Here is a 24065-nt window from a genome sequence, read left to right on the forward strand (position 1 = left end):
CACTTTTTTGTGAGTGAGAGGACGTAGAAATGACTAGTATGATTTCAACACTTGCACGATCGGTCTGTTTGGATCGTGAGGTTGGGATGTTGATTTACCAAGATCTATCTGTATTTTCATGTTTTATTGAGTTTTCATTCATGTGGAGGATTGTTGGAAAACGATTAATAAAAAAATAATTTTTTAAAGTTTTAATAAAAAATTATAATTTATTGTTTTATTTTGTGAATGAAACTTTTTAGTCCCACATCGTGGAGTTTCCAATTTTTAATAGTTTTAGGAAACTATATAAACCTTTTAGTCCCACATCGGGGAGTTTTTCTTCTTAAGTTGTATTTGTCAATTATATAAACAAATTCACTATTTTTGTAAAATCTATGGGAAAAGGGTTGCTCTATATTTAGAGGACCCCCAAGGAAAAAAAATATTTTATATTGTTGTCTCAAGCGTTCCAGATTTTCCTTTATGTTTTTTTCGGAGTTGCCAAGCTCAAGTTGAGCATCTACTACATATGCTAGTAGTAGGTGTATTAGGGTGTTTTATCCTGGAGATATCCGTCCTATGAGGGCTATAGCATCACTCTTGAGTGTAGCCGGACGCTAATGTCTTAAGGGCAACGTGTTGAACACGTGACTCACTCTGTTTTTCCAAAGTTTTGCCTTGTTGTTGTTGCGGAGATATAGGGAGCTCATTCGTTTCATCAAATCGATCACTTCCATTATAAAGGAGCTAAGTATCAATAACTTTTGCTTATTTGATTTTTCCTTGTTTTTGATTATTGCACCCAACAGTATTACCTCACCTTCTCTGTCATTAGCTTCTCGTAATTGGATAGGTTTCACCGTCCTATTTGTCCTTTGATCTTTGCATTGTTGTTATCTTTCGCATGAGAGCTTCTTTCTATCGTTGACTGCTTATGAAAAGAGAGATTTTCAACTTTGCTTTGCGTGATTGTAGCTGCTGCTGTTTTTGGCTAAATTCTGCTATCGATCGTTTTTCTTAGTCGTATAGAAGGCTTTCACATTTCCTTCTTTGTGCTGGTTTTTTTTGTCTCCTGTATTCACTTTGTTAAGCTGCTGCTAATGGCTGGTGTTCTGTTTGTAGATTTCAGTATATTATTCTCCAATTATGTCGGTTGTTTTGCCATTAATATCGTAATAATCTCAGCACATCATCTTTTCTTCCTTGAGTAGCTTTTTTGGTTTCCCTTCCTGTACAAGAATTTTTAATCGTCCTTTATTGATTCATTATCTCTGTCTATGTATCGCCTTTGGCTTTCATCTTCTCCTTTTTTCTTGTATATCTTTTCTTCTGCGAAGCTGTTCGCCTGATATTGTTGTCTCGTACCTCCCTTCTCCTCTAGATTTATGGGGTACTTTATTCTACCACACGAAGTCCTGGCTGGTATTTCATCTCCTTCCAAGTAGCTGCTATCGCTCTGTGTGCCGAACTCGAATTCTCCAGTGCGAATTTACGGCACTCTTCAGTTTTCTTGTACACTGTTATTCTCCGGTTGCGGGGATGTTCTTCTCTTGAGCGATGCTATCGCACGTTCATTGTAGAAATCATCCAATTATCCAATCATCCGTTGATTTTTCCTCTGTCCAGTTTTCTTCTCTTGGTTTTTCATCGTAGAATAGCGATGTTATTCTCCAGTTTTCATCTTTTGATTTTTCCTCTCTCCGTTGATTTCGCTCGTGCAGAAATCATCCAATCATCCATTGATTTCTTTGCTGTCTTCGCATATATCTCTTTCTTTATAACTTTAACTTCGCATGCTAGCTTTGAGAAGCTGTTCGGTCTCCTGATTACTTGGTTTAGACTTTCTGCGTCACTAACAGATCACAATTTCTTCCGTTTGTTGACGTAGCTTTTGCATCTCCGTCTTTTTCTTTTACTTTCTTTAACTGCTGTCGATGTTTGCCGCTTGAAGATACAATTTCTCCATTGAAACTTTCACTTTTCCTCTCAAAATTTATAGATTCAGTGAAATTCAACACCAATCAGTAGCCAATTTTTCTAAACTTTCTTAAACCAACAAGATCAGTTATTGTTTTTAGCGCCAAAAATATAGTTATTGGAAATCCTACGACACACCCCATTACTAATTTCTAGATCTAAACCTATTTCACAATCAAAATAAAGATTAAAATGCTAAAATTGTAAAGAGAGACACAAAAATTTTTACATGGTTCGATCATTGTGATATACATCAATGGTTCTTCATTAGTGATTATTGGAATTACATAAATATTACATTGAGACTCCATTAATGGATACTTGGAGCTCTAAGTTCTTGAAGGAAGAAGAAGGAGATAATAATAATACAAATTCTGCTTTTTCTCTCTCTACAAATGTGTCCTCCCTAAATTGTTTATCCTGTCTTTCTCTCTCCTGCCTTTCTCTTTATATAGATATTTACATAGTGGATGACAGCTCACATACAGCTAATATTGTCTTATTTCGTGCTAAGTTCTCGCACACTAAGGAAGTAAATGAATCTCGTACACTAACAAATACTTGTGCGATATTTGGATCCTACAGCAAGAACGCGCAACATCCCTACTAACGCGCGAGCCAAGAAGAAACGCGGGCGTCACCAGCACAATCGCGGGCGTCACTAGCACAAACTCTGGTTTCACTAGCATGAACGCCTACTGCAAATTCAGTTTTTTTACTAATATTTTATCTCACTCTTATCCTATTTTATCTCACTCCATCTTATTTTATCTCACCAAAATATTATATTTTATATTTCAACTTTATCCTACAAAGCATTTTATATTAAAAAGAAATACTAATGGGGTCCCTTGAAAACCAAGTCCGTACATTTTTCCCTGCTTTACCGTAGTGGAGAAACCCGTTTGACCATCCACGTGGCTGAACAAAATTTTGAGTTTGAACATTACCATGTGAACTTCTCTAACCAAGGAATTGACAATTCTGCATCACATACACCATTCATATTCTCGATGTATATAGTCTTGTAAATTATGCTTGAATGATTGCCTGCATTCTCATAGTATTAGTACCTCTTGAAGTAAATAAATTTTCATCAAAATGGTGCAAACAGCACAGATTGCTGTGTTTGTAGTGTTTGTTCTTTCATCTAATGTCCTTATATTGGTTTTGGGTTCTTCAGTTAGTTCAACTAATCATACTAAACAAGTGCAAGTAACCGAAGAAGTAGAAGCTCTTCTAAATTGGAAATCAACCTTGATTAACCAAACTTCCTCTCTCCTCCCATCTTGGAACATAAATACTACTACTAATGGTACAACAAGCCCGTGCTTATGGTATGGTATTACTTGTAACAAAGAGGGCAGTGTCGCGGAATTCAATGTATCAAGTTTAGGCTTGCAAGTTGCACTCCAGGATTTACACTTCTCATCCTTTTCCAACCTTGTTAGTCTTAACTTGAGCTCCAACAGACTCTTCGGATTCATTCCCTCCAAAATTGGTAATCTTCCAAAACTCCCTCACCTTGATCTTTTTGAAAATCAAAATTAGTGGATTCATTCCTCAACAAGTACAATGAATTATAAACCATCGTCAAGTACAATGAATTATAAACCATCGTCTTATATTTCCGCCGATGAGTTTGTATGTCGATCTCAAGATGATATGATTATAGAGAATTACACAGGGAGAATTCGTGGTCGAATTTTCCCAAGCACTGAGAAAATTATGATGGCAGAAATTTTATCGGACAGATTAAGAAGTATAACATGGGAAGCTGCGTATCTAACACCTACCGTTGCATATCATTCATATCTGTATGGGTCAATATTTCTAACACCAAACGATGGGTACGATGCTGACACCAAGGTGGATTTGGTGACATGTAGCTGCGACAAATTTGGTCTTCTTGGTAACGGGAAAAAGGTAACTCATCCTGGAGTTACCGTGATTAAACCCAGTGAGAAGTTAATTGAAAAAGAAGTCCTGAAGCATGCAAAGGTTAAAGAAGTAAATCCACTCTGCTCCCAAGGGATTAACGTTAATTCTTTAAGAAGTGATGAGGTTGTGATGGTTTCTTTTGAGAAACAAGGTATTACTGTTCAAGAAAGTTTGTATTGGTCTTGTGTGGAAGGTCAGGTTGCTCTTGAATGGCGGCATGACAACTTGAACATCTTTTCTGGGAGCCTTCGTTATTTTTGTAGTGTTTCTGTTCCGACCTTGGGCTTGCAGACTTATTACATCACAGAAAGTTTTATAGGAAACAGTAATGAAGATGCACAAAGAAAGGTTTATATGACAATTGAAGACCGTAACAATAAGTCGCATCTTGATGATTTTCTGTTTTCGAATTTCGCAAACAGTCAGACACCTACTTTTGATTTTGTGTTTCAAGATAATAACGAGTGCAATTATTTCGAGAGAGGCAAAATAATCTCAACTATAACTGACCAGTAGTCTGACATGGAAATTAAGCTGAAAGATGAGTTTATTGACTGGGGATCATTCAATTACATTACTAATGCGTCATTCTTTCCGTCGCCTGTTGATGCGTCATTGGTCGGACAACTTCTAGATATTACTATTGATGCCAAACGTTATGCCGACATTAGAAGACTTGGTTGGTTGAAAGATATACTTATTGTATTCGCGGTAGTCGTTGTTTGCATGGTTTACATTATCATCACTGGTAAGGTGATTTTTGTCTTTGATCGTGGGAAAATTTAAGCACAAGTTCTATCATGTTTTGAGACACATTTCTTGAATGTTTTGGTTCATGATCTCTAGAGCTAAGAGTTTTGTGTTTGATCGTGGAAAGCCGGTAAAATCTACATTTTTCATGGAGGAAAAGAATCCGTCTAATTTGATGATGACTCAAAGTCTAGAGCAATGGAAAGAACAAAAATTTTCTTATTCGCTAACTCGAGGACGAGTTTGTTTCAAGAAGGGGGACTGATGTAGTACATCTCTTTGTGTATCAACTATGACAGTTGACCCATGAACAGAGTGTCTCGTATTCGGAAGGTACCAGTTTTAGGAAACTGGTTTATACTGTGAACACAGTTTTTCTTATATACGGAAGGTGCCAATTTTAGGAAATTCCTTTACAGTGTGAACAAAGTTTTTCTTATATGCGGAAGGGTGCCGGTTTTAGGAAACTCCTTTACTCTGTGAACAGAGTTTTTCCTTTGCAAGTATTTTTCTTTCATAGTTTGTTTAGCTTTCCTTTTCTTTTCTGTTAGTCGGTTCTTGAGAACCTATTTAAAGGCTATGCTTTCTTGTTTTGAAAACACATCTTATTATCAATATTATTATCAATTCAATTATCAATTTTACAACCTTTAGAATCTTGATCCTTGCATCAGATTTTAGCTAAGTTTCTGACGAAACTTAATTATCTTCAAAACCCAAGCAACTTGCTTGCTATATCTTGTTATGTTCTACACTATTAATTCAATACATGATCGAATTATATGCAGCCATTTGAGATTGAAAACCAGAGTTTAATTTGAAGAAGGCGATGGGAATGTACTATTATGAGCTTCTTCGGATTATCAACTTCTCCCGTGGAAATAAATTAAGATAGGAATCCATCTTTATTGGCCGACCTTTAAGGAGACCTTCTATATGATTGGCCGACTGTTAAGGAGGCCTTCTATATGATGAGAGTATGTAGTGTTTGTCAATCACAAGAAATGTACAGAAAAATGAAATTGGTTTTTTTGAATCCACAATTTCACAAAATTAAGATGAATCTTGAGATTATTGATCGAATTGATCACAAATTTTCTTCAAATAAAGTTAGTGAAACAAAGTTCAAGTTGAAAGTTATGGAAAAACTCCATTAAATCGATTGGAATCGATCAATCTGGAGATCCAAATCAGTTTTTTTATTCTTCCAATTTTTGTGAAATCACTTAAATTGGGATTATTAAATAATCATACTTCAGTGATTTTAAAACCCACATTTATAAGCGAATAAGTCACTGGATTTTACCATAAGAAACTATCAATCCAAAGAAATTTAGAGAAAAAAAAGCATAGTTGATCACCATCAGAAAAGAAACAGAGATGTTCTTCTGATACTGGGTAAGAAGATAGAACAGCGGGCCGAGTATACCCGAGACCGGCACAGAGCCATAATTTGACCAATATTCTATTTTGACCCGGAAACAAAATTTGGTGTTAGCATCATCAACAACAACTGAATAACATTACCAGATTGAAATATTACAAAGAACATAACAAATGGATGGATCAATTGCAATTGTACTAACATACCCACACAATAAAAGTACTGTAGGAGTGGAATATCGCACATATCAATAAGTATGTGAAGTAAGGATTATCTGATGTAAGCGAGGACTATCACACACGGCAGAGCTGAAGTGACGTATTGGATGATGTCAGCGAGATCACGAGTAAAGTGTGATGTTCTATGTGAAGTATAGTCTGTGCGATAATGAGTGATTGTAAATGAGCGAATGTATCGCATAGTGATTCCGAAAATAGTGGATCTCTTAGCTTTCATCCACTATGAGGAATCACTATATAAAGGAAGGAAGTCATCACATAGAGGGAGAGATTTTTTAGTGTGTGTTAGACTAGAAACTAGGAGAGAGAAAGTTTGTTTGGAGAGGAAGTAAAGTCATTGTAAATTCATTTCTATTCATGGTATCCAATTATAATCCTTGAAAGTTAACAAAGAATTCATTATGATTACTTGAGTAATAATCTAGATACATTGGAGTGTAGTTGTAAGTGTTCTTGCAACTAAATTTTTGGCGCTAGAAACAGCTTTGGGTGATAAATCCTGGTAGTAAATTCGTAGAATATTGGAAAAAGTAAGATCTAGAAATTGAAGATGGCAAGACTTGGATCTACCATTGAACATGGAACAACAATCAGAAGGAGCAATAAAATTGCTGAAAGAAGAAGAATTACAAATCTTGATCAACAAGAAGAACGAGTAAGAGAAAATCAAAGAAACAAAAATCCAATTGGACCTCAGCATGAACAAGAGCGGAATAATGATATTGATTATGATAGATTGAGAGTTCATACTTCGCAAACAAATTCAACTGAAGAGGAAATACAAATAACTGGGGATACATGAAGAATTAAGGGGAATGATGAGAATATGACACTTGCAGAGCTTATACAAAGATTGATTGCCGAAAGATGAAGAGCGTACGAATTTAATACGTCAGAATGATGAATTAAGAGAAGAGAACCTAAGATTGGAAGCTATTGAAGATACTAGGCGAAGACAACGCATGGAAGCTATTGAAGAAAACATGCAAGTAGATGATAATCCACAGGAACAACAAAGGAGAAGGGATGTAGCTCAATATTTGGGAACTAATCGATATGAGCATCCGCGTGAACTTCTACATCGCACACACAATACTTTCGAAAGAGAAGAAGAGGATATGAGGCAAGGACAAATGATATTGTATGGAAGAGAAATGTTGAGAGCAGAGAATGAACGCGAAAGGGAAACTACACGTGTGAGGAATGAAAGAAACAGACAAAGAAGAAGGAAAGAAATTGAAGAGAGAGAATTGCAAGAAGCATTACGTCAAAATAACCATGATAATCGAGTAAGGCGGCGCGAACGTCAACGCATGAATGATATAGAGCAAGGATGGGTTGCACCACAAGAAAGAGAAATATCAATACATAGACATAATCGCACAGGTGAAGAGGAACGACATGATATAACATAGATTGAAACTAACACTGACAGGCGTAGGAGAAGGAGAGAAGAGACTGAAGAATATGAGGTACAAGAAGCAATACGTCATAATAATCATGAGAATAGACTGAGGCAAGCAAGATTAAAAAGACCTATGCGTGAAGATATATATCAAAGATTTAGTGAAGAAATTCTTAAAGAAATGGCGGAATATTAAGAGAAATGATGACTGCGAAAAGAAATGGTGGAAGGAGACAATTAGAGGAAGTAGTGGACGAGGATGGGAAAACTCCCTTTACAAAGAAGATTCAAAGGGCAGTGATACTGCCTAAGTGCAATTTACCAACATTCACTAGCATATTTGATGGAAGCGCCTGTGCAATACAACATGTGAAAGGTTATACACGATCTCTATTGCAGTGGGAAAACAATGACACAGTAATGTGTAAATATTTCGCTGCGAGCCTGACAGAGGAATATCTGAAATGGTTTGAAGGACTACCAATAGAATCCATTGTATCGTTCCACCACTTACAGAACGTCTTTTTAGTACAATATATCAGCAATAATATGTCAAGACCAGGGATTGAGACGGCATTTGGACTTCATAGAAAAACAAATGAGAGTTTGCGTCATCTGAAAACACGCTGGAGAACCATGTGTAGTGAAATGGGGAGACGAGTGGATGAAAGACACCTTATTCTTGCATTTATTAATGCTCTTTTCGATATAGATTTATTATATACACAAATCTTTAGGATAAAAGATACAATAACAATGTCAGAGTTGCGCGAATTTCAAGAGGAGTACATCGCACTTGAGGAAAAACAAAGAGATATGGATTCGTACCCAGTCGCAATACCTGATACGAAAGGTGGAAATGTAAGTTTACTCCAAAGACTGAAAAATGCTGTTGCGAGTACGTCGCAAGGAAATCAAGGAAGGAAAATTACAAAAATGGAACAAAAACTAATAGCCATGGGTAGTGCAGATCAAGCAGAATTTGACAAAGAATATAGAGACAGACAATTTCAAAATCATGGAGGTAGTAATAAAATGTAAAGAATTGATAATCCACCAAAAATTTCAGGAGGGCAACAACCATATGATAATAAAAGACAAGGAACTGGAATGATAGTATGGGAACAAATAAATCTGCCAAAGCTGAACACTACAGTAGATAAAGTATGGGAAGCTGTCATTCTAATGGAAGAAATCCCAGAACCACATAATGTAGGAGATGAACCATCACCAGGGAGGAGGAGCAGAGAATTTTGTGTATATCATCGCTTCCATGGTCACATAACAAGTGCTTGCAGAAATGTGGGGAAAATCATATTGAGAATGATTGAACAAGGAAAATTGGATCATTTCTTAGCACATCAACCAAAGAATTTACCACCACCACCCCCAGGAGGAAATGTATATGCAAAGCAGAAAGGAAAGGATACATTTGTAATTGAATTAGGCGCGAAAGCGAAGAACCTATATTGTAATTCAATTGTACATTCATTTAGAAGCATAGAAGACTTCCATGACAATGTCTTAAGAAGGGTGTATGCGAGAGATGCTGATAGAAGGGAAATTCTTAATCTTGCGAAAATATTACCATTGAAGGATTGGCAAAAACAGACTATCTCATTTAGTGCAGAAGAAACACCAGGAGGAGGGGAGTTGCATGAATGTCCATTAGTAGTGCGATTAGGAATTAATCCGAAGCCAAAAGTAGAAGATGATAAAGAAGATGAAGCAAACACTTGGGAAATAAATAGAATATTTATAGATCCCGGAAGTTCTGCTGGCATTCTCTTTTATTCTACATATAAAACCATGGGTGGAAGGGACGACAAATTGATTCCTTCAACGTACAAAATTTATGGCTTCAATGGAACTGCGAACAAGCCAAAAGGTGAGGTGACTCTAAGGATTCTTCTTCAGAATATGCCTACAGATATTGTGTTCTGTGTTGTAGATGTCGAATCGCCCTATAATGCTCTAATTGGAAGACCATAGATGCATAGTATCTTGGGTGCGGCCTCAACATTTCATCAGTGCATAAAATTTCCTTTACCTCAAGGTGTTGGTATTATAAGATGAGACACAGTTGAAAGTAGAATTTGTCAAGAAATTGACATTGACAAGTGCGAAGAAAGAGAGAGTAAGCGAAGAAATTGGAAAAAACATGTTGCAGATAGTCAATGAGCTGAGAGGTTAATGGTGGATACAGTATAGTTGAGAGTTGGAAAAACAGAAAAACAGAGTACTGAAACAGGGTTTAATAAGTATGCGAAACCCTAATAGTTATTGCACAGAGAAGTATGAAAGGGGTATGCGAAATAGTATTCTGAAAAATATCTGCGAGTTTAAAAAGATACAAAAAATGAAGGGGATAATGAGTAATATGGAGAATGCAGATGTCTTTCTTTATAAGAAATAAGTTCATAAGAAATCCGTGCACTAGAGTTATATAAACTCAAAATTTGAAAATTAAATGACAAATTCTAGTTTCATGAAATGATACCATGTCGAGAAAATAAAAATTAAAATCTTTGCAATAAGACCTTATTAAAAGGCATCAGAAAGTGATTTTAGTCAGATTGGCTAGGAATTCGAATGTGGCGTGCAACCTAGTTCGCATACATGCAAGAGGAAAAAAAGTAGGAACTATCACACGTCATAGTCGGAGAACCTAGAAAGCATGACTCAAGGGAAAGCAACACCCACCCTAGAAATTGAGTCATGGAGATTTGGGGTGAGAACAAACGAAAATGCTCATCCGGGAGAGGTACCTTAAATTTTCAGTCTAAGATAATAATCTTAGATTGAGAGACTAAGGTGAGAAAGTCTCTCATAAAGAGTGCAGAAACTCGATCAGGTACATGATTGAGTCAAGAGTGCCCGGGGCGTCTGGAGCGTACCTTGCCACTCTTGACAAGTCCTGACTATGATGCACTCGGTCCAAAGATACCCCACTTAGGGTGCGGTCTCGCAGCCATAAGCCTCATCGGTGTTGGGATGTGAGACTGCGAAATCAACTGGTTGTTGAATTAACCAAATGGGAAGAGCCATAACCTTAACCCGGTAGAGGTAAGCTTCCTTGAAGTGGCAATCATGGGGAAGATAAGGACGACACCCTCCATTAGGGAGCCGAATTGTGTCAAAAGACGTAAATGTCATAAGACTTTTTACTCAAGGGAGTATTAAGACTTATCATATTTATGCGATAAAACCTTAAGAGGAAATAATACAAGAAAAAGATAAGATGAGGTCAATGGGTCGATACATTACAGTGTAAAGACCGCTTGCGATCTCATCGCATAGAATTGAGGCAAGATAAGACCTTTACATAGGAAGGAAAAATAAGACCTTGTGAGAAACATAAAATTTTATACTAATTTTGTTTTGCAGGAATTTACAGGGAAATAGGAATACTGCGAAAGCATTCGCACCAAATGCATGAAGGACTATAAAATAGAATTAATCATACTAAGTCTATCAAGATGTGTCAATTAAGAGAGGCAAGAATGGGAATACAAAGGGAATGTTATTTTCCCCATTTGATAGACTCATATACATGCGAGAGAATGATATTTTGGACGCGAATGCGAGCAAAGGGAATTTATATTAAAAGAGTGAAAATTAATACTCAAAAGGTACATGTTTTTAAGGTTACATAAAATATTCAGAAGGCAAAGAATTTATAACAAATGAAAATGATTAATCTTCATCTCGCTCTACCTCAGAACCACTTATTTCTTCTTCAGATTCTTCATCTTCTCCCTCACTGTCTGAAATATCAGAAATATGTTCATTATCAGGGATTTCAGGAAATTTATATTTTGTAAGAGAGATTTTATTCTCAACACAGGCTTTCTTAACAGCAGCTTCGCGAGCACGATTAGCATCGTTGCTATTGTTTGAAACCATGATGATGAAGTTCTTCTTCAATTACTGATACTTAGAGTTCCGAGCAAATAAATCTTTTTCTTCAGAAGCTAAGCGAGTTTCTAATTCTTCAATCTTCTGAGGATAATTCTTCTCTTCTTCAGAAGTTAAGCGAGTTTCTAACTCTGCAATCTTCTGAAGATAGTTCTTCTCCTTATCTGCCAAATATGAATAAGCAAGTTAGAATACATATAAAAAAAAGTGTGTTATTCTTAGATAAGTATTAAAAGAGCAATATTTGACCTTCATAATTGGAAACAATGTCTTTAACCAATGCGGAATGTTCAGCCTGAAGACTGACGTTTATGGCTAAGTCCTTTCTAGCATTATTCAGAATTCTATCAGCCCAACTAAATTCAGCTTCGCTTTCTATGAGAATCCGAGAGCGAATTAAATTTCTTTCTTCTACAAGTATGTTCTTCTCGCTCAAAGCTAAATCACGTTATTTTTAAACCTCAACAATGGATTCTTGGAATTTTTCTAGTGCTTTCGCACCCTTAAGAGTGATCTCGTCTTTCTCATCAATAAGCTTATTCTTCTTTGTTTCCAAAACTTGAATTTGTTCTTGGCTCTCATGAAGACGATGTTTAAAGTTATTAAATGTAGTCAATAAAGATCTATGACTTTTTATAAGAGCAGCATATTTCAATCTTAATTCTTCCAAATTCAAATTTTCAAATCCTTGGTTGGGATAGTTATTTAAAGAAGAATTAAGGTGTTCTAAAAGGGTTTCACCATCAGGAAGATTGGAAGTCTCATCCGAAAGGTTATATAGGTATGCGAATATAACAAAATAAAAAATGTGAATTATCGCATAAAATAGAAGAACAAGGAAAATAAAGTCTACATACCAATGAGTTCATCATTTCTTTCTCGGGCACTGCGAATCAAATCAGAATTGGTTGAATTCTCAGCTTTAAGCTTGGCATTTCCTTTCTCAAGTTTAGTAAGTCTCCTTTGGTAGTCCGAGGAGATTACATAAGATAAACGGGCTCCCTGCGAGAACGAAAGGAAGTATTACTATTAGGAATAAAGCAAGACTAAAGAAAATACAAAAGGTAAAATTGCAAATATTACCAAAGAGTCGATTGTGAATTTGAGGTTTGGATTTATCGCAGAGGAAGCTCCACGAAGAGATGGGTCATCTAAAGTAGGAGCATCGCATATTTTAGAAACCATTCCAAAAGCACGATTTAATTCTTCACTATCAACAACAGTTAGGAGATCTCCAGCAAAAAGATTGGACAACTCTTTCAAAGAAGAAGAAATTGATGAATCATCAGAAATGGAGACATCATCCTCACTAGACTCCAAACTTGAAGATGAATCGTATCTTTTACGCTTCCTAGAGAGATCATCCATTGTAGATGTCGTTTTTGATGAAGATTTAGACGTAGGCCTTTTAGGAATATACTTACCTTTACTTGAAGTCTTATCACCTAAAGATTTCACCTATGCGAATAATAAAAATAAGAAACAAAGGCAACAATATTGTTAAAATAAAAAAGAATGTTTCTTACTTATTTATTCTGCGAAGCTGATGCATTGTGTGAAGTTTTGGCCTTCTTAACAGTCTGTAAAAAGGGGGATTATTGTGCGAAATTGAGAACATTAATACGACTATAAGAAATTGGAAGAAATTATGCGAGATTGAAAACATTATGCGAAGCCCATACCACTTTCTTTGTCCCAGCTTCGGAAAGTACAAACTCCCAAGGTTGGTAAGAAGAAAACTTTTCAGGAAGAGGAATATCAGAACCATCCTCAACTTTACCAGAAATATAAGGACTCTCTAGAATGACAGGGAAATTAAGCCAGCTCGAGTCATTAGATCTGCGAGCAGAATTGTTAGATTTGTCATTCCAATCAACATCTCGCATGATCCTATCATCTTCAACGATACCATCTTTTCTTCTTAAGCGAACGACCTATTTAGTTAAATTGCTTTTCATAATTGCAACGTAGTAATTTTTGAAAAAATTATCAAGAGTATATTCGGTAGAATCAATGACCTTATCACGATGCGATTCGTTTCGCACCTCATAAGGATAAGAGGACTCTAGCCCAGCGGCGCGACGAGAATATTCCAATGTTATTATGATGGCATCACCACTTAGTTGGAATATTCCCCGTGCGAATCGATCATCAGCAAGAATTGGGATAATTGGCCTTTGGTACTCGGGTTTTTTCCAAGACTAGGCTTTGGTCTAACATTTGTCCAATGTTAGTGCTTGGTACCTGGACTGGATGTTGACCTATGTTGACTAGGTTAAGTTGAATTTTAATTAAAGGACCCGAATTATTTTTATTATTTTATTTAAACCGTTAGATCCTTGTTATCTCGACGACCTATTTTTTTTCATAATAACTTAACCTTAGTCTCTTCTTTCTCTTTTTAACTTCTTCCTCTCTCCCGCACCTCTGCCTCCAACATTTTCTTCTTATTTTTTTCCTTCGTTATTGATAGATTAGCTGAATCAGAACCAATGTCGAATTTATTTTCTTCTTTCCCTCAAATCACTCCGAAACAATTCCAAATTGCTCCCATTCAATTTCACTTTTAGGGTTAGTAATTCGTGGGTCTGAAATTGAAATTTAGATTTGTATTTGATATTTGTAATTGGGTGTCTTGGAATTGAACAATCGTTATTTGTGAATTGTTCAAAATATTTTATTGTGAAGTTCATTAGTTGATAAGATGAAGATGAGATGAATATAGGGTTCTTTTGGATTTTGTTATCAAGAATCATCCTGGAATCGGGGGGAATCGGAATAACAAGATGATGAATTAGGGTTCTTCTGAGAGAGTTTAGTTTTAAAGTCAAGGGTTTTGATTTGTTGTTGCTATTTTGATTGACTTGATTTTGGATTTTCAGGGTCGTAAGCATGAAGAAAAGATGGTCGAATTAACGGGGTTCTTGGTGGAAGAAAGAGATCTATTAATGTATTAATCAAAGACGAGAAGTAAATGAATTTGAGATTTCTAATCAAACATAAAGAAGAAATCAAGGGTTTGTGGTCGCTGTGGGTGTATGAATTGAACAGAAAACAGAATTCCTACCATGAAACAGGTTGAGCAAGAAATTGGGGGTTTCACGAATATAGGGTTGTGCTATTTGTGGTGAACACCATGGGTGGTGACGTTGAGTTTGCGACGGAGAAGCAGTTTGGTGGAATTGAAGCTGAGATGGAGATAGAGTATGATTGGAGGAATCTTCTGATGGTTTGTAATCAAAGCTTGAGAAGCCGAAGAACAGGTGGTACGAAATAGAGAAAGACGGTGGCGGTGATGGGCTTGGAGAAGATTGATTATGTAAATGTTTAGAAAGTCAAGGTTATTATAGTAAATTCATAATATAATTTCATTTTATTTTGTAGTTTAATTAATAAATTGGTTTATTAGTAATTTTTAAACAGAAATCAATATTTAACCTAGCCAACGTAGGTCAACGTCCAGTCCAGGTACCAAATACCAACGTTGGACAAATGTTAGACCAAAGCCTAGTATTGGGCAAAACCTGAATACCAAAGGCCAATTATCCCGCAATAATTTCATAAAATAAGGGTTTTTCGGGGTTAAACAAGGGAATTGGAAGAATGGACATTTGTCCCAATGAAATAATAACTCTTTGATTATTCCATTGATCGGAATTGATCAAATCAAGACTAAGTTTGGATGAATAGTCACATGATGGGGGAAGAGAAAGTGAGTAACCTCTCGAATGGAATTCATTCTTCAACCTATTGAATTCTGTCTCCATCTTCTTTCCAGCAGGAGCCATTTTTAGAATGGGAATGGAAATGGGTAGAAAGTAGAAAGAAATGAATTTAGCTTTGATCAGAGAAAGCAGTAGCAGAGAAGATGAAATAAGAAAGTAGAAAGAAGAAGAAGACGAAAGAAGAATGAACGGATAAAAACAGGCGGTTAAAATGACGTGTCAGATAATAAGTGGTTAAAAATGCGCTCGTAATTAAGGAAAACTGGAATCCCGGAGGAGTGTCGGCAAGATAGAATACGAAAAGATATACACATGCGATATTATAGGATGGAAATTTCTCATATCGCTCACTTCACAATGTAAGCGAAATGAGAAGAGGCAAAATGTAGGAGTGGAATATCGCACATATCAATAAGTATGCGAAGTAAGGATTATCTGATGTAAGCGAGGACTATCACATACGGCAGAGCTGGAGCGACGTATTGGATGATGTCAGCAAGATCACGAGTAAAGTGTGATGTTATATGCGAAGTATAGTCTGTGCGAGAATGAGTGATTATAAATGAGCGAATGTATCACATAGTGATTCCGAAAATAATGGATCTCTTAGCTGTCATCCACTATGAGGAATCACTATATAAAGGAAGGAAGTCATCACATAGAGGGAGAGATCTTTTAGTGTGTGTTAGATAAGAAACTAGGAGAGAGAAAGTTTGTTTGGAGAGGAAGTAAAGTCATTGTTATTCATGGCATCCAATTATAATCCTTGAAAGTTAATAAAGAATTCATTATAATTACTTGAGTAATAATCTAGATACATTGGAGTGTAGTTGTAAGTTAATAAAGGAAAATTACTAATACGGGTTATAAAGCAAACCATAGAGTATATAGAAATTTACAGAAAAACAAAGCAAGAGAATTGAGTCGATGTCACATGAGTTGATTAAAAAAAAAAATCACACGTGCATTGATTTCTTCTTTCGGGAACTTAGTTAAACATCGCAAAATCTCATATGAAATTGATTTTTCTGATTGCAAAGTAATGGTGTTGTTGTGCCAATGGATATTGTACTGGCAGTTAGTGGTGGGATTACTGAGAGACGGAAAAGATGATGCTGGTGAAAGGAAGAGAGACAGAAATGTTAAACATAGATAAGGGTTATATCGTCTAATAACCAGAATTTACCCTTAACCTCTTGAGAAAACCGAACAAGTGGGCTTCATGCATTTGGTATCCTTACCTTGCACGTTGTCGACAACTAAATGGACCGATAAATTAACTTCTATAATTGATGTTGCCAAATGTACTGTAACTAGACGCAAAAAGATTGTTTGCTCCACGTAACTATTAAGTAACATTAGGATTAAGGTGACTTTCTTATTTAGGGAGGATTAAGGTGAGTTATTAAAAGCAAATGTAGGTTTTTATCGAAGCTCATGAACCTAATTAGCCTTGCAAGTTGGCTTTCAATACATACTGCTCGGTGGTGCACTTGCATATTTTAGTGACCAGTATTTGCATGGACTTGTGTCTTGTGAGAGTTTAAGGAAATGGGTTGTCATATTCCAGAATTGGTTTACAGAAATGTGCTGGCGAAGAAAATGATGTATGCACATCCGTTTCTCTGTCACGGCCCCCCACCGCTCGCGGTCATCTAGTGGTAAATTGTAGTTTGTCGGTCACAATCTTTGTACAAAAAATATGACATTAGTTTTTTTATTATACAATTTCATTAAATTGGATATAATCGAAGAAATTGATCATCAAATTCCTTCAGTTACTATGAAACAGGTATATGATAAGTTCAAAGTTCATCGAACAATCCATCAGATCGACCGGAATCGATCGACTTATTCATCATTTTCATTCAAAATGGAAAAAAATCCATTCGAAGGAGTTAATCAGAGAAAAATCCATGTAAGGAGAACATGGAAGTACCAAATCCATCGATTAAACTTTTATCAGAGTAACTTCTAACAAATTTCACATTTATAAAATTTGTTTTCTCTGAAAAACAGAGTACTGTAACTCATCCATGGGAAGAGACGACGGAGTCCGGTTGCGGTTTCTCAATATCAGTATTTGTAGGAAATTTCCAAATACTTTCCACCGCTTCTGCATTCTCTACCTACGATCATTTCCATCATGCCAAATTTGTTTCAGTACTAACGCACACTTAAATCACCTAATCTTTCAAATACTCAAATAATAAAAGAAGAAATTTGAGTAAGAAGAATAATAAACTTGAATTTGGTGTCTGTGTAACTTCCATTGATGGAGGCTTCTTAACTTTGGTTCATTCAATGTATATCAGATTTCAAAATATTTCAAACGTGGCCAAAATAAAACCTTCGTCTTCTTTAGATAGTGACTGAAAATAAAATGGTTGAACAACATCACATCTTGGTGGCTTCTCAAGCGGATCCATATCTAGCCTTACCCACCCATTTTGATTTCTATAATCAAATTAAATTTAATGCATCTTTATTTATCTATCCCACATAATCGTTTGAAAATGTGATTTTATCTAAATGTTGTGAATGAACATCGATAACTACAAGCTAGACCCGAGATTTTTAAATTAATGGTCGATGTTTTCTTTCCTAAATTTTACTTTTAATCCGTCGGTTCAGTAGAATTTAGGTGCCGACGAGTTTCGAACTCGGGTCATTGAAATCTTTACAATAATTTTATCAATGTCCAACAGTGACATCTGCACTTTTGCGTTGAGTTGAAAGAAAAGATCGTCGTTGGTTATTACTGTATTAAACACACACTCAGACAATTGATCTCCAAGATTGTGAAAGAGGCACACAACATATTTTATTCATGTAAATTAGCTAGACTTGCTGCTTTCTAAGAAAACCAGCATATATGGAGCCAAACAAGAAAAAGCAAAGTGCTTCTCCAAGTGGCCTACTTTAATCATTCTGATGGCTCCGCCTTCAACATCTTGGTTGGTGAAAAGTGTACACATATCACTGAAAGAAAACCTTTCACATTATCACATTAGCAAAAAACCTGTAATTCCATGTGCATAAAAACACATAATCATTCTTCTTTCTTCTTCCTCCCCCAATTACATACTACCAAAAAATGATCCTAATATCAGAAGTTGCCGTTGATGTTTTGTTAGTGTTGCTTGTGTTTGTTTCTTCTTCTAAATTACATATCTCAGTCTCCGGTTCTTCGTTTAGTTCAATTGGGGAAAAACAGGTACAACTAGATGGAGAGGTAGAATCTCTTCTACAATGGAAATCAACTCTTATGAACCAAACTTCTTCTCTCCTTCCATCTTGGAACAGAAATTCTACTAATGGTACAATCAGTCAATGCAAATGGTACGGAATCACTTGTAACAGCGAGGGAAGTGTCACGGAATTGAATCTTGCAGGTATGGGTTTACAAGGTGCACTCCATGATTTTAACTTCACATCTTTTGCCAACTTTGTTAGTCTTGACTTAAGCGAAAACAAACTCTCCGGGTTCATTCCTTCTCAAATTGGTAATCTTTCAAAACTCACTCATCTTACTCTTTCCAATAATCTAATTAGTGGACTAATTCCTCAACAAATTGGAAATTTGCATTCTCTTACTAATCTGTGGTTATCTTTTAACCAACTGAATGGTTCTATGCCTGCTTCAATATGCAATCTAACAAACTTGATCAGCTTATCGGTCCGTGCAAATAACCTTTCGGGCATCATTCCTCGAGAAATCGGAAATTTAAGGTCTCTTAGTGCTTTGATTTTATCCTCCAATACTTTCACTGGTTCTATCCCTTCTTCTTTAACTGACTTGACTGCCTTGCGTCGTCTCTTTCTTTACGAAAATCATCTCACTGGTTCGATCCCTCATGATATAGGAAATTTAAGGTCTCTTTATCACTTATCTTTGTATATGAATAAACTAACTGGCTCAGTTCCTACTTCTGTGGGTAATTTGAGAAACGTAACTCAATTTTCTCTTTCTGACAATCAATTATCTGGGTCATTACCATCAGAGTTCGGAAATCTAACCATGTTGACGCTACTTTCTTTGGATAGTAACTCTCTTTCGGGGAGTATACCTGCTAGTATAGGGTACTGCATCGAGCTTACATATCTAAATCTTGGCAACAACAATTTTTCTGGAGGTATTCCAAATGAGCTTGCAAATGCAGGATTACTGGAATATTTGCAACTAAATGACAACAACCTCAGTGGTTCTCTTTCTAGTTCATTCGGTAAACTTCAGCACTTGAAAGTTCTCATTTTAGCGGACAACTATATTGAAGGCAATATACCTTCTGAGTTTTGTTCACTTCATGACCTTCAGATCCTTTCCCTGAGGTCAAACAAGTTCAACGGTTCTATTCCTGAAGAGATTACTAAGTTGTACCAACTCCGTATTTTGGACTTGTCTCAAAACAATCTCACTGGCCTAATTCCTAAGAATGTCGGGAATCTAAAGAAGTTATTAACTATACTAGATGATATATCTACCATTACTTATTATGCCTCTGAGGATGTGAAATTGAATATGGTGATCAAAGGGATCAGTGCTCCGCTTGCGATATTCTTAAGTTATAACTCGGCGATTGATTTATCATCTAACAATCTTACCGGAAACATTCCAAAAGAGATAGGTTTGTTAAAAGGACTTTATATGCTTAATCTGTCACACAATCATTTCTCGGGTGATATTCCAGCCAGTGTGGGAGATATGTCTGGTTTAGAGTCTTTGGATTTAAGTTGGAATAAATTGTCTGGAAATATCCCCCAGTCTTTGACATCAATGGATTCTCTTGGTTTCATGAACTTATCTTACAACAAGTTGAGTGGAAAGATTCCAGAAGGAACTCACTTTGAGACTTTGAGTTGGGATGGTTCAGTTTTCATTGGGAACGATTTATTATGCGGTACACCTACGATAAATGTTTGCAAGGGCGATCAGAACATTGGCTCTACACATGCAGTGGAAAAAGATGACCAGGAGGATGCGAATGAGAGACTACTGTTTTACGGTGTTATTGCAATGGGATTTGTAGCTGGATTTTGGGGTTTATTTTTAGTTTTGCTTCTTAGAAAAGAGGAATGGTGGACAGCGTACTGGAGGAATGTTGATTCTGTTGCAGTCGCAATTACCCGTCATAATAAAAAAAAATTGTAGCATGCAATCAAATTTCTCTTATATATTATCCTCATTGATATATTATCCTGGCTACACATATAATCCTCAAAAATGATTCCTGGCTAGAACACCATAATTAGATAGAAAAAAGAATTCTGAAACTGCCAGAACCTTATAATATAACTCAAGTGAACGGAGAGCTTTAAATAAATAAATTTACTACCAAATAGGCAGATGATAGGGATTATCATAATGCTGATCACCTTAGTCTGAAACGCGTAATATCAATTTCCTCACCTAGGGCAACTCGGTCCAACTCATCAATAACATCATCCCATGGAGTACGAGCCCGGCGTGGACGAACCGTATACCTCTTTGAATTTTCTCCTATAGCTTCCAACGATACCAACGTATTTACATGAGCAATTGCTGCGACAGCTTCGAAATAGTCCGCTGATGTATCGTCGGAAATCATCTTCAAAAAATTTGTTTTCGTGTCATAACAATATAGCACAGAGTCAGCGTATAAGCATATGATTTCTCTGTTTTTTGCAAGTAAAATAGGCTGCAACTTCCTTCTATCAGTACCTATATCAGCAGCTTCTACGGCTTCGTAATTTATATCAAACTCCTTGCGCCAGGTCTCCTTAGAGTCCTTACTTTTCATCAAGGCCCAGATTTCCACGTGTAAATCATCATCCACATAAAGACACAAATGCCCTCCTAGAGTCACAAGTTCATACATGACGTCGTCATACCGACGGTTTTCCATAGGAGGGGGGACAGATTGCAATGGAAACTCTTCGTTAGCCAAATCAAAGGACACAACGAAATTGTATGAAGTCCAATATATAGCATCACTGGCATAAGTACCCGTACCTCCACACATCGTGGCAACTTCATAGGTAGTGTTACCTATCGCCCTCCACCCACAACCACTGCCAAGTGTGCATACTTCAACATTCCCTTCATCATAGTATTCATCGAGGTAATGTATTCTAACAACCTTGTACTCATGAGTAGACCTGACATACCCAAATCCACATGCTATACGGTTACACATGTCAACCTCTCCTTCAACTATAAGATCAGGTTCTTCCTCTATTACATCAGGATCAACGTCTTCTTCCTTTACAACAAGTTGAGGAAGATTAACATATTTTCTGGTAAGGGGATTGTAGGAGTAAAATATTGCACACGTTAGTAATCAAACGAAGTAAAGAATACAACTTAAGCGAATAGCATCGCACACAACAAAGTTGAGATGATGTACCAGATGATGTCAGCAAAGTCACGAGTAAAGTGTGAAGAACTGTGCGAAGAGGTACGCGATTGTATATGAGCGAATATGTCGCATAGTGATCCGGAAAATAGTGGATTTCTTAGCTGTCATCCACTATGTAAAATCCTATATAAAGGAGAGAGGTCATTACTTGTAGGGGAGTTCTAGAGTGAGTCTTGGTCAAGAAATAGAGAGAGAGAGAGAAAGTAAATCTAGGGCAAATAGATCATTGTAATAGTTGGATCAATCTTTGTAATTCTATCTACATTTCATATAATAAGAAAATGATTGCCTAAATTCTCATTTAGTGATAGTGGAATGCAATTGTCAGATTTATGACAACTATATTTTTGGCGCTAGAAACAGGGATGAATGAAAATTCCTGATAGTATATCAAAGATTTTAAGGAAAAAAGTGAGATCTAAAAATTTAGAAATGGTAAGGATTGAATCTGTTGTTGAACAAGGAATGACAACTAGAAGAAGTAACAGAATTGCTGAATGAAGACGAATTACAAATCTTGAGCAACAAGAAGCAAGAGTGGACGAACATCAAAGAACAGAAATTCCAATTGGATCTCAGCGAGAACAAGGACAGAATAATGATATAGATTATGATAGGATGAGTGTCCATACTGAAATAACGGATTCTACAGAGGAAGGACAGGGAATTGGGAACGAAGGACCAATTACAGCGAGTGAAGGAAATGTGACGATTGCAGAACTTAGGCAAAGATTAATAATTGAACGAAGGAGAAAAGAAGAAGAGTGTGCGAATCTAATCCGTCAAAATGATGATTTACGAAAAGAGAATCTTAGACTATAAGAACAAAGGTCAAGGTGTGCTACACGCTCAAGGTCAAGATCAAGTAGAAGGTCAAGATCAAGTAGAGTCAATCTAATCGAGGAAATGATAGGCGAAGGCAACACATGGAAGTCATTGAAGAAAACTCGCAAGAAAATGAAAATTTGGAAGATCAAAAGGAAAGGGAACGTATAGTTGACTTAGCAACTAATCAGTACGAACATCCACGTGAACTTCTTCGTCGCGCACATATTAATTTTGAAAGGGAAGAAGAGGATCCAAGGCAAGGACAGATGATATTACATGGCAGATAAATATTAAGAGACGAATATGAGCGCGAACGAGAGACTGCACGTGCGAGAGTTAAACAGAGAAGAAGGGAAGAATTAGAAGAGAGAGAATTACAAAGCGGATTGCGTTCAAATTGATTATGATAATCGAGATAGGAGACGCGAGCGTGATCACATAAATGATACAGAACAAGGTCGAGTTACACCACAAGAAAGAGAGATATCAAGACATCGATATGATCGCACAGGCAACGAAGAAAGACATGATAGAGTACAAATTGAAGCAAATACTGAAAGGCATAGGCGAAGAAGAGAAGAAACTGAACAACAGGAGATACAGGAAGCAATACGCCAAAACAATCATGAGAATAAATTGAGACAAGCAAGATTAAAAAGACCCATGCGAGAGGACTTGGATCAATCATTAAGCAAAGAAATTCTTAAGGAGATGGCAGAATTAAGAGAAATGATGACTACAAAAAGAAATGATGGAAGAAGACAACTAGAGAAAGCAGTGGAGGAAGCTGGAAAAACTCAATTTACAAAGGAAATTCAGAGAGCACCGATACCATCTAAGTGTAGTTTACCGGCATTTACAAGTATATTTGATGGAAGTGCATGTGCGATACAACATGTGAAAGGTTATGCAAGATCTTTATTGCAGTAGGAAAATAATGATGCAGTAATGTGCAAATGTTTTGCTACAAGTTTAGAAGGTGAAGCTTTGAAGTGGTTTGAAGGACTACCTGTAGAATCCATTGGTTTGTTTCATCACTTTCAAAATGTCTTTCTGTGGCAATACATAAGTAATAATCTATCCAGACCAGGGATTGAGACATCATTCGGACTTCGCAGAAGAATAAATGAGAGTTTGCGTCATCTAACAACACGTTGGAGAACCATGTGTAGTGAAATGGGAAGACGGGTGGATGAGCGACATCTTATTCTTGCATTCATTAATGCTCTCTTTGCAACAGATCTATTATATACCCAAATCTTCAGAATAAAGGATACAATAACAATGTCGTAGCTGTGCAAATTTCAAGAAGAATACATAGCACTTGAAGAAAAGCAAAGAGATATGGAGTCTTACCCAGTCGAAATATCTGATTTGAAAGGTGGAAATACAAGTTTACTTCCGAGGATGACAAATGCTATTGCGAGTACATCGCAGGGAAATCAGGGAAGGAATAATGCAGAGATGGAACCAAAGTTAGTGGTTATGGGCAGTGCAGATCAAGCAGAGTTTGATAAA

General features: G+C 36.5%; 2 protein-coding genes across 2 annotated transcripts; one reads left to right on the forward strand and one right to left on the reverse strand.

The window, feature by feature from the left end:
* The first annotated feature begins 18292 nt into the window (after positions 1–18292).
* LOC113327675 (probable leucine-rich repeat receptor-like protein kinase At1g35710) lies at positions 18293–20513 on the forward strand. Its single transcript, XM_026574826.1, has one exon. The coding sequence runs from the start codon at positions 18419–18421 to the stop codon at positions 20471–20473; it is 2055 nt and encodes a 684-aa protein (XP_026430611.1). The 5' UTR covers positions 18293–18418; the 3' UTR covers positions 20474–20513.
* A 180-nt stretch (positions 20514–20693) lies between these two features.
* Positions 20694–21497, reverse strand: LOC113328056 (F-box/kelch-repeat protein At3g06240-like). The gene has a single exon (XM_026575147.1). The coding sequence runs from the start codon at positions 21495–21497 to the stop codon at positions 20694–20696; it is 804 nt and encodes a 267-aa protein (XP_026430932.1).
* Positions 21498–24065: the final 2568 nt, after the last annotated feature.

The sequence above is a fragment of the Papaver somniferum genome, unplaced genomic scaffold (genome assembly GCF_003573695.1).
Source record: "Papaver somniferum cultivar HN1 unplaced genomic scaffold, ASM357369v1 unplaced-scaffold_107, whole genome shotgun sequence".
In the NCBI taxonomy this organism is placed as follows: domain Eukaryota; kingdom Viridiplantae; phylum Streptophyta; class Magnoliopsida; order Ranunculales; family Papaveraceae; genus Papaver; species Papaver somniferum.